Source organism: Chiloscyllium plagiosum, unplaced genomic scaffold (genome assembly GCF_037043375.1).
Source record: "Chiloscyllium plagiosum isolate Xiang-an unplaced genomic scaffold, Cpla_swu_hap1 HiC_scaffold_22, whole genome shotgun sequence".
NCBI classification, from domain to species: domain Eukaryota; kingdom Metazoa; phylum Chordata; class Chondrichthyes; order Orectolobiformes; family Hemiscylliidae; genus Chiloscyllium; species Chiloscyllium plagiosum.
This window is the reverse complement of record NW_028270160.1, coordinates 29740128-29752200: the sequence shown is the minus strand read 5'-3', so window position 1 is coordinate 29752200 and position 12073 is coordinate 29740128. Positions and strand designations below refer to the sequence as shown.

Here is a 12073-nt window from a genome sequence, read left to right as displayed (position 1 = left end):
TTTTTAATTAAAAAAAAAATTCGAACTAGGCCAAAATCTCAGAACCATAACAGAAATTGCTAGAAAAACTCAGCAAGTCTGGCAGATTCTGTGGAGAGAATGCAGAGTTAAGGTTTCAATTCCAGTGACCCTTCTACTTGTTTCAGGTTTCCAGAATCAACAGTTTTTTGTTTTATTTTTAAAACCCCTCAGAGAACTAACGTGGGCTTTCTAATCAGCCCACCTCAGCATTTTCCCATCGCTATGGCCACCTCCAACCTTCTTCTGGAGGCAATAACCCAACTCAATCATGCTGCCTCTGGAGCAAAGATCATCCATGAAGTGGCCATTTCCAGGGAGAAGAGTGTGTCAAGGCAGGGATTTCCCAATCTGAACCTCCCAGCTTTGTGAAAAGCAACCAAGCCTGCATGTTTACTGCTAACACAAAAACGACAGCATGTTTTGTTTGAGAGTTATTAAATGCTACAAGCAGAGATGATTTTGTCAGCAGACGGGAGTGAGTGGGATAAGTATTTCTCAATGATCTACCTGCGACATGCACCAGCAAGGTCTCAGACTTCCAGTATTGCTACTCGAGAATGAACCTAACACTCTTTACCGGACAAAAGATTTTAGAGTTTTGTCTTCCTGGATCAGGAAACTGAACATAATATAACTGTTCATAAAATGAATGGTGATGAGTTTCAAAACAGACTGGAGTAAAGAAATGAGACACCTCACCAGGAAGTCCAATTAATTGGGTTGAACCCTGACTCTAAGTTCGGCCTCTATTGTATTTTAATCATTGCATTGTCATGAGACAAAAAATGCTTTACAACAAACACCACCATTGAGCTATAAATATATTAGGAGTCTTTAAAGCTGACAGGAAGAACATTTTTAAAAATTGAACAAATAAATACACATCATGATTAAACTATATAGAAAATGTCAGATAAGAATTGTCATCATGCTTTAGGCCATATAACACTGGATAACATTCTAATAATTCTCGAACATTCTCAACAGTGTATGATAAAAATAGTTTATTACAGAGTCATAGAGTTATACAGCATCGAAACAGACCCATGCCAACCAGATATCCTAAATTAATCTAGTCCCATTTGCCAGCATTTGGCCCATATCCCTCTAAATCATTCCTATTCATGTATTCATCCGGATACCTTTTAAATATTGTAATTGTACCAGTCTCCACCATCTCCTCTGGCAGCTCATTCTATACATGTAAACATTGCCTCTTAGATCCCTTTCAAATCTTGCCCCTCCCACCTTAAATCTATGCCCCTAGTTTTGAACTCTCCCAACACTGGAGAAAGACCTTGGCTATTCACCTTATGCATGACCCTCATGATTTTATAAACCTCTAAAAGGTCATCCCTCAGCCTCCGACATGCCAAGCAAAATAGCCCCAGCCTATTGCTCAGACCCTCCAACATCATTGTAAATCTTCTCTGAACCTTTCAAGTTTCACAACATCTTTCCAAAGCAGGAAGTCCAAATTGAATGAAGTTTTCCTAAAGTGGCCTAACCAATATCAAGTACAGCCGCAACATGACATCCCAACTCTGATACTCAATGCAGTGATCAATAAAGGCAAGTGTACTAAATGCCTTCTTCACTACCCTGTCTACCTGTGACTCCACTTTCAAGGAACTATGAACCTGCACCCCAAGGTCTCTTTGTCCAGCAACATTCCCCAAGACTTACCACTAAGTGTAAAATTCCTGCCCCGATTTGCCTTTCCAAAATGCAGCACCTAAATTAAACTCCATCAGCCACTCCTCAGCCCTTTTGCCCATCTGATCAAGGTCCCATTGTACTCGGAGGTAATCTTCTTTACTGGAAAAGCACAGTCGGTCTGGCAGCATCTGAGGTTATCGCATTTCCAGCTACCTTCCCCCCAAACCCACACCCCTCCCATTTATCTCTCAGCCCCTTGGGCCACAAGCCTCATTCCTGAAGAAGGACCGATGCTCGAAATGTCAGTTCCCCTGCACCTCGGATGCTGCCTGACCAGCTGTGCTTTTCCAGCTCCACACTCTCGAACTATGCTGTGCAGTAGCAAAGAGAAATGTGCAAAAGTATAAACAAGATTTCAAATATTCATTATGTGGCTTTAATCATTTAAGTGAATATAAGTTGCTGTTATTTTATTTAATTATTATGTAAAAATAGATGTGTTATAACATGTAACACTAAAGCACAAATATATTTTTCTTGTTTTTATTGCAATGGTATTCATCAGCAATCTCAAATAGTTCAGGCAACATGTACCAGTCTCACTGCAGACACATGCAGATATGAAAGCACAGCTGGAAGTTGAAAGATTTAAAGTATTTTCGAACAGTTGTTACATTAGATTAGGCTGTGTAATTAAAATTTCTTCCGTTAGACCTTAAGCAGATAAGCCTTTCTCACCATTGAAATTTTATCTTTTTTCCTCTTTAACTTAATTTCCAGTTCATGAAACTTAAATACTTTTTAAATAGACAAAATAAAATATTTCTTTCCTAAAATATCTAAATTTTCCTGCAGTGAAAAACTTGAAAATAAATTGAAAGGAGGTTTCCATCTACATGTTTAGAAGTAAACCTTGTGCTCATAAACAAAAGCATTCCATCTATATTAAATATTTCAAAGTAATATGTGAATCACAATACAAGTAGATAATGTGGCATTGTCAAGGGCCCCAAAACTTTTGGGATACTTCCAAATTTGCCAGTGTCCTCAATGTTCACTGCACCCACCGCATCCACCAGCTTTCCCCCTTAACATTCCATTGAAGTCACTGTCGATTGAGACCCTTATGAGGGTAGGTGGTGGTGCAGCAGTCTGCAGTAAATTCACAAAATGTCAGCTATGGCTTAGTTGGTAGCTTCCTTGCCTCAAAGTCATAGATGTATGGGTTCAAACCATAATCTAGCATGTGCAGACAATGGCCTGGGAGGTGCTATCTTTTGAGTAAAATATTGAACTGAGGTCTCACCTCCCTTCTCAGATGGACATATAAAACCCTATAGAGTTATTTTGAAGAAATAGAGTGGAGTTATCTCCACAGTCCAGAAGAGCACTTATCCTTCATCAACATCACAAGAACAGATTACCATTGCTAATATAAAAGCTTCCTGTGAGCAAATTGGCAGCTTATTTCAAACATTACAACAATCATTATTTTATTCAGTTGTTTGGTCTTTGATAGTATACATCTATTGACTGTTCTATGTTTTGTGTGTTGTTAGTCAATCCTATAGGTGTGGCTACAGAGGAAGAGAACCTGAAAGTCAATGTGTAACAGCAGAGTTTTGAAAAAAATTATAATAATGTCCTCTTCGCACATACATCCTGGTGAGGGTCATCTCTGCATGATTTCAAGACACAAAACACAATAGTGACTACATTTAAAAAGCACTTCATTGGCTGTGAAGTTCTTTGATATGTTCTGAGATCATGAAAGGTGTGTTATCAATGAAGATGTTTTTGTCATTGGATCACTTACACATCATATTGATTACACAGTTAGCAATAAAGCATCCTTGGAATATAGATAAGACTAGTTGTGAGTTCCGTACCTGTTAGCAATTTGCTCAGAGGATTCTTGTACAGTCTCAGCAGAAACAATGTGAGGAGTAACTGCAAACAGCAGATGTGGGAAATCTTTTTGCTTTTCACTAAGTAATGATACACTAACACAGAAAGAAAAACAGATAAATAGAATTTTATAGAACTATATCATTAGTATTTCACACCCACTGTTAAATTAGCCATTAAGAAAATGTTCCCGCTTAACTCGTGCGGTAATGGCTTACTACAACTAGCCTTGGTGCTCTTTTGATAAGATGAAGAAAAGTTGACCATACTATCAGTTCATTATCATTGGTTGTAATTTTGTCCCCTCCTTCTTCCCAGTCAATGTAATATCAGGTATAGGGTTTACCATATTGCTCAAATACATGAATGCACACTTCTCACAATTGGAAATATAGCTTTCAGTAACATTAGGTTGGGTTTGTGAATTAGTGATCACCTGCCTCAGACTTCGATACCAGGAGAAGAGGATGAAGGGTGTGAAAAGTAAACAGAATGTCTCTTACTATGATGTAATGAAATTGCGTTATCTTGAATGTTATGTAGCATTGTTTAAAAACACTAAAGCGTACATATAACAAAATGCATAAAATAGCCTTATTAAACTCAAAGGAAATCACTGCTGTAGTTTTGTTTAATGTGGGAGCAGATTTATCACAGCAGAAATTACAGCAAGTCTATCAAATAACTCTTCTTAATATTACAGTTTTAATTTTCAGTCAGCAGTGTCTTCATTGTTGTCATATGAATGAATTAAAATAATTGAATGTCCATTTATTGAGATCTACTCTGAAATGGTACAGCCTAATTTGGACTCATTTCCATCAAACCAACATAGCGTGAGCAGAGCTTTGTCATAGAGTCAACAATGATTGGGCCCCATTTGAAAATTATTTACTTAGTGAGCTGAATAATCAGGCGATTCAAAAACAAAAGTAGCTCACTCTGTGGTTCAAAAAAAAAAGTCATCTCCCATAGACATAAAAATGCAGAATTTGAATGTACAATCAAAAAGAATGAATATTTAAATAACAAAACTACTTCTGGAAAAGGAAACTTTAAGGGGCCTGAAAGTAAACTACGGAAGGAATCAATTTCAACTCCTATCAACAGGACAGCCATGGCCTGAAGTGGCACCACTTACCTATTTAACTTCTGTAGCATCTTTGGACCATAAGATGTTGGAGCAGACGATGGCCAGTCAGCTCACTGAATTGGATCTCTGTTCAACGAGATCATGGCAAATCTGATAATCCTCAACTCTACTTTCCTGCTTTTTCGCTATAATCCTCGATTCCCTTGCTGATTTAAAAATCTGTCTATTGTAGCCTTCCACATACTTAATGACTCAATTTCAACGGCTCAATGGGGTAAAGAATTCTAGAGGTTCACTTCACTCAGAAGAAATCTCTCCTCATCTCTACCTTGAATATGAGATACTTATTCTGAGGTTATGCCCTCTGCTCCTAGCCACTCCAATAAGGGTAATCGATCTTTACCCACCAACTGTGTCAGGTCCCCTAAGAATTTTGTATGTATCAATAAGGTCATCTCTAAATTTTCCATATTCCAACAAGTACAGGCCTAAAGAAAGGGAGTTGGAGGCAGAAGCTGTTTGTACTTTGAGAGATTAGCATACTATATATTGGCCATTAAAATGTCCACCTGTAGATGTGTAAATGGGCCCCAATGAGGTCAGTTAGGCCAGTTAATCTGTGCATGCACGGGTGATGTCAGAATTCTACATACGTAATGTCACACCAGCTGCACATGCTATTGAGAGCAAAATGTCAAGGATGAAAACCAGGAATGGAGACAAATGCCAGGAAAGATGGCATAGGTCACAATTTAGCATGGGCCAGACAGCTCTTAAGGTGAGCAATGAAAGGTTAGCATTACTGGGAGGAACTTGTACTTGAGTGAAGAGGGGGAGAAGCGTTGCTGACATCATGGAGGACTTTCACCCTACTTCATGAAATGCCCAAGGGCTGATTCAATAGAGAATCCATCTGGTTTGAAGGCAGCTTTGCACAGCCTGGTCAAGTTTGTGCACTGGTGCACTCCTTATGCTACCCCTATGAAACACAAATTTGTAATCATCATAGGGTCCTATCATAGAATGATGATTGCTGACACATTTGCTTTTAAGGGCCAAAAGGTGGCTCTTGGAATCCATGCATAAGTTGTCTCTAAGTTTAATGTTTTCACAAGTTGGATAACATTTAATTAATTGCAGTTTTATTTGAAACAGGGTAAGACACATTCAATTACTGTGAAATTCACTGCATAAGGAAGAGTCCGAGATATATATCAATTCTCATTGCCACGTCATTACTAAAGCATTTATTAATGAGCTTAAGTACAGTACAAAAATGGAAACATACTTTGAGAGCAATTTGTAAATGTTTCCTGGCACTTCGGAATGTATGAATTAAATTGAGCATTCAAGTAAATGGAAAACATGAAATAAAGCCACAGTGTTTTTTCCTCAACATATTTCAAACTTTTGAATTCTATTAAAAATACTCTAAGTTCAGTCTTAAATCTTAACCGAGTTTATGTGCCTACGGCCAAGGTGGAAAACATTTATCTATTTATTTAAAAAGAAAAGCTAACATAATAAAGCACAGATGGAATCTTTGACACAACGACAAACCATTCACCAGCACAAATGCTGTAAACATTTCAACAATAATCCTCATTAATTCCATGGACACATTTACAGATGTGAGAATTTGCTTCCCCCTATCAGGAACTTTTAGTTTATTCAAAATATCTAACATTCAACCTGAAAGCCAGTAAGTAATTTCTACAAACGGCATCTTCATGCATATTTGTTAACAACACACAATATTTTGCATAAAATAAAACCAAAAGAACTGTGGATGTCGTAAACAGAAACAAAAACAGAAATTGCTGGAAAAGCTCAACTGAGTTTGGAGGAAGGGTCACCGGACCGGAAACGCTAACACAATGTATTATGCTCTTCATGAAACTGATTCTCAAAGGAAGAGTCTATTGCTTCTATTGAAACACAATGGCTTGGACATTTTGGCAGTAATGACATGAAATAACAAAGGCAATTCCTGAGAAAAAAGGTACAAGTTATAATCTTGAGGTGTGCAAGAGGCATTTCAGTTGTTTGTGTCAATAAATTATTCTGGCCTAATGAGATAGCGCAGAACTGCTCTACTTCTTAAATTCTTTTCAGCTAAGTCAAGGCTGGCAACAAATGTGTTTTGTTACGTTGGCAGCAGAACAAATGCTTTGCAAACACACTTTGGTTGGTCAATGTTTCTGGTGGTCACTGCTTCCCATCAGTTTGATTATGTGAGTTTATAACATTGCCAGTTGCTAATTCCTAAGGCAATGTAATCAGTTTGATCCACTGTATCTTGCCAAGATACTGAAGTAAAACTTCATGAAGTGCTGCATAGGATGTATGTTACTATTAGGGGAAATAGCAACAAATTTCAACTTTGAGGTTCTTTATATATTACTTTTTTGTAAAACAAAGTGTTGATTTTCCTTTATTTTATTACAGCAATTAAGAGTAACTAAACTAAGTTGTTTTTTAGAATTCAAATCAATGTTGTGACTTTTCAAGAATTTCAAATTAGGTTATTTTCAAACTAATGTTTTTGTGATTATCCTGGTAAAGCAATATTATTACTTCTGGTTTTCAATATCCTTACGGTCCTTGACTAAACAAATTGTCAGATATACATAAACTGAAGCAATCTTATGATGTGAATTGTTTCTGTACAGTTTGTAATTGATTAAACTTTCATGATCAATGGATTTGAACAAGTTTTGAATGAGAATCTGCTATCAAGGCTTTTTTAAATACGTGGTTATATGCTGCTACTAGGTTTAATAGGGCCAGACAAAAATTAAATGGAGATAAAAATATTTAATTTTGGTCACAAAGTTTAAGAATGAAACTCTGGAATAGAAAGGAATATCAGGCAAGATAGTTGTTGGAAGAACAGTCTGCTATCCAACAAACTTGTGCAATTCCATTCATCGGTTTGATTGCTTAAGTTTATAAATAATTTATAAGCTGTTTAGCCAAGGACAGTAAGGGTACTAAAAATTCCGGAGTAATAATATTGCTCTACCAAGATGAAAGAGGACTTTTTTGCTGAAATCTCAAAAACATTGTCTTGAAAATAATCCAATTTGAAATTCCTGAAAGATCACAACATTAGTTCAAAATCCAAGAAAAAACTTCATTTAATTAGCCTTCACTTCAGTAAAGAAAAATTAAAGAAAATCAACACTTAAGAAACATTTATTTTTAAGAAACAGTAGTAATATACAAAAAATTTTAAATACTTATTCTGACTGATTATCTTGGCCACTGTAAATATGTAAAGACACCACCTTACGTTAGTCTTGTGCTTGCTCATCTTTTCTTTAATAAATTTTAAGCCATAGTGGATGATTAATAACAGATTTCTCATCTTCAGGTTTAAATTTTCTCAATATTGCATATTGCTACCTTAATGGAGTCTGTTCAAGGCGACTCTGGAAATCTTCAGCATCATCTGATGGTTTAGTACACTGTACGTCTCGTGGAGGATGAGAAGCAACAGGTGCAATTGGCTGAAGCGAAACTGACTCTTCCTTTTCATAAATCGAGGGAACACTGGAAAACAGATTCAGAGAAGCAACAGGATGATTATTCACGTGGCTTAACTATGGAAACATCATTAAAACTATGAATACATCATGGAAATCACAGCACTACTGCAAACCACAATTCTAATGTCACGTGAAAATGCAAATATTTCTAGCAGTAACAAGAAACAGCAATCTTCAGTGATTGATCCCTTCCCAACCCAATAACAATGAGACCAATCTCCTGCTGTCAAGGCTGACACTCGAAAAATATCAAATTCAGTTTGCCAAAGAGATGTTAAGTTCTCATTCTGTTCATGCTGTTTGTAATAGTTATCTGATTTGAACATTGTAAGGATCTTGGTTGTGGAACACAATTAAACTCCAGAGGAGGTCAGGAACTGTGCATTCCAAATTAACTCAACACCTGAACTTCCTGTACGTTGGTACCTTATTGGAGTCTGTGGAAGCTGATTCTGGAAAACTTCAGCATCAAACAATAGCTTAGGGTGCTCAGAGTGCTGTGGGGGATCCGGAGCAACAAATGCTGGAATCAGAGGCGGAACCAACTCTTGTTTTTCAGAAGCCCAGGAAACCCTAGAAAACAAAGATACAGAGATATACCAGGATAACCGTTCCTGTAGTCTCACTCTTAATACAAATGTACAAAATGATCAAGACTTTAGCTCATAAGAAATGGTCATTTTAACAATCCTTCACAAATTAATTTCTAAAAATGACCGAACTCATCACTTATACAGTAAATAGGCCCAAAAAATAAAAAAGTGGGACTGTGCAGGCGATTGAGTAGCTTCTGTTCCTACTGAATGGATCCAAATCAAAACGTTAATGTTATTCCCATTAAAATTCTTTTTTAATTTCTTATATACATTCTGCCATCAGTTTTGACATTTCAGCATTTCCAATAATAGCTTGGAATCCATCCAGTATTTTGTACACCTTCCAGTATGAGGAAAAATGCAACAGAATTGCTCAAACTGCAAGGAAAACAATTTTTCCACCTAACCAAAAGGAGACCTTCATTATTTTATTTCTATTTTTGCCAATTTTGGTTTGGGAGCTATGAACTATGAGCGGAGAGCTAAAGATGATCTCTGGACAGGGAGCAGCAGCTTGTTTAAAAAAAAAGCACAAACAAAATGATTTTTGTTCAGGAGGTCAGTCCGAGAAGGTTGATAGCAGGTTGGTTCTGGTTTAAAGAACATTGTCGCTGTTTTGGTTCAGGAGATGCATTATGCTCAAACAGATGGCAGATGTTTGGATATTAGCTGATGCCTCACAGGGAAACTAGTGTCAAATAGCCTAATTGAAAGAAAGTGGAAAACAAAACAAAAATAGAGAAACCAAAGTGTGAAGTGGTGTTGAACTGTGATTAAAGTGAGGAGGAGTCTGGCTGCCAAAACCAGGAGGTTTGATTGCTCCTGGTTATCCTCCCATTATCAAGTTACTAAATATTCAGAGAACAGAATCTCATGACAAGAATTAAATAATTATTCCTGAGTCTTCTAGAATTGTGCGGACTGGTGTCAGAAATCAAGCAAGGTGCAATCCTCTATGTATGTGTGTCTCAGCATCATGGAAACTGCTTATGTGAACTGGCTAGGTACATTTCCTTTGTAAATATTTCCCATAACTATCTGTCTAGCTGTCTTTCTGCAAGTGGGGGGCTAGAATCAAAATAGATTGTGTTTAAATCTTAGGCATTAATTACATCACAATCGGTTCTGTGATAATGCGCATTTTTTCAGCACAAATTGGCTATAACGTGATTGAAGAATTTAGATCATTATCTGTAGAATGTGAACTTTCCTTACCTGTATTGGTTATAATGCAATTCTGGTCCCATTGGTTAAATGGTGCTGCGTGAGCACACAGGAATGGAACTATCGTGTTATATCAGAACAGACTGTATTTTGTTACTTAACCTTGCTCTGCTAAAGCTGTCATTATTATTATTAATAAATTGTTAATTCTTTTGTTTAAGTTTTAAACTTGGTGTCTGGCGACAGTTGCTCAAAAAGTCTGGTTATGAATAATTGGGATAATTTGCAGGGTCATAGACTATTTTAAATTTTGCTGTTTTGCAAATACGGAACAGGGAGTTTGAATGGATTTGGCTTCATATCGTACCAACCTCAAGAAGTGCTAGGATCTCGAAGAGTGGAGATAAAAATTAAGTAATACTTCAGACTTTGTGAATTATCAGTCTTGGTTCTTTGGAAACATTTCTGACATTGAGTTCCATGGGACATTAGTTCAATAGCATCTTCAATATTATAGTCACACACGGCCCCCCAAACTGCTGGCCTCCAATATATCAATCTGAAAGCCTTCATTTTCAGATCTCTCCACAATCTCAATCACCACAACATGTGCAATCTTCACAACTTACAACTTCTGAAACTGGCTCACTGTGCATACACACACTAACTTCAATTCAGTAACCTTGACAAAACATTGAGCCACTAATATCAAACAAGCTGGAGATCCTTTCATAAACGTTTTGCAGCAAATATCAGGTTCCATTTTAGTTTGGCTTTGTCCTTGCTAACTTCAGCAGCCATTCATAACCAGTTTGAAGACAAATCCTGAAAGCTGATTCCTCTGCAAAACTTAATTTGATGCATTGAGTGAAATCCTGATGCATTGAGTGAAATCCTGTCTTCCAGAACAGTGAGATTATTTTCAGGTCAGGAACCTGACAGACTAACTTGTACGACATTTACTGGCTCGATCCTAGAACATTCTAATTATCATCCAAACTCTGCTTTCTGAAAACACCTAGGGAGGTGAGACATTCATTCTGTTAAACAAAGGATTTCTAAATGAAGGAACAACAGTGTGGGTTACAATGCCTCAGAGATAATCAGGGAAGACTGGTCCCTGAGTCTCCAACCTTTATCTGGGAGGTCCAGCTCTGGGATTTGAGGATCTTAATGAGAAGTGATTTTAGCAAGAATGAATTTTTAAAAAATCATCAATTAGCAGGAATGAAGACAACAACTGAGGAAAGTCCTAAAGGACTGTTTTCTGTCTAACCGGCAGACGGTACACCAAAACAATCAAGCAGTTTAGGAGGGCATGGCAGTGGAATTCCATGGTGCCTGGACCCACTCTCTGACTGTCCCAGCATTCTCCTGCACAGCCCTCTTTAGCACAACACATCTTGCAGCTCCAGGCATTTCTTCCACTCAAAAACTTGGTAGATGGAATATAATGTGGGGAAAAGTGAGGTTATGCACTTTGGCAGGAAGGAAAAGGGAGCTTAATATTATTTAAATGGAGAAAGACTGCAGAAGTTGCCAAACATACAAGTTTGGGATGAATTACAAAAAGCTAGCATCTAAGTTCAGCCGGTAATAGAGAAGGCAAGTGGTGGGTTGGCATTTATTTCAAAGGGAATTAAGTAGAAAAGTGATGGGGTTTTGCTAAAAAACTATACAAGGAACCTGTTAGAACTCAGCTGGAATACTATGAATAGTTTTGCGTCCCTTATCCAAGGAAAGGCATACAGGCATTGGAAGCAGCCCAGAGAAGATTCACTAGGCTGATATAAGTAGGAGAATGAGAGGTGACCTTATTGAAACATGAGATTTTTAGAAAACTTGACAGGGTAGATACAGAAAGGTTGATTACTCTTGTGGGAGATTCCAAGACGAGATGGCAATTTCAGAATAAGGAGTCACACATTTAAAACAGAGAGAGATGAGGAGAAAGTTCTTCTCTCAGAGTCGGGAATCTATGGAATTCTTTACCACATAGGGATACCAAGCTTGTGTCATTAAGTATATTCAAGGCTGAGAGAGATAGATTTTTAATTAGTAAGGGAATAAAGGGTTGTGGA

The 12073-nt window shown here is 37.3% G+C and overlaps 1 protein-coding gene across 11 annotated transcripts in view; it reads right to left on the bottom strand.

Moving 5' to 3' along the window:
• LOC122547955 (uncharacterized) overlaps window positions 1–12073 on the bottom strand; it is a 281415-nt gene that overhangs the window by 159828 nt on the left and 109514 nt on the right. For 10 of the 11 annotated variants that reach the window (XM_087998904.1, XM_087998907.1, XM_087998903.1 and 7 more), the window contains 3 exons: window positions 8659–8805; window positions 8090–8236; window positions 3570–3683 (listed from right to left, as the gene is read on the bottom strand). In XM_087998904.1, the coding sequence (XP_087855030.1) occupies window positions 3570–3683; window positions 8090–8236; window positions 8659–8805 (408 nt within the window). The remainder of the gene's footprint in view (window positions 1–3569; window positions 3684–8089; window positions 8237–8658; window positions 8806–12073) is intronic. The other variant, XM_087998912.1, reaches the window with a different exon arrangement.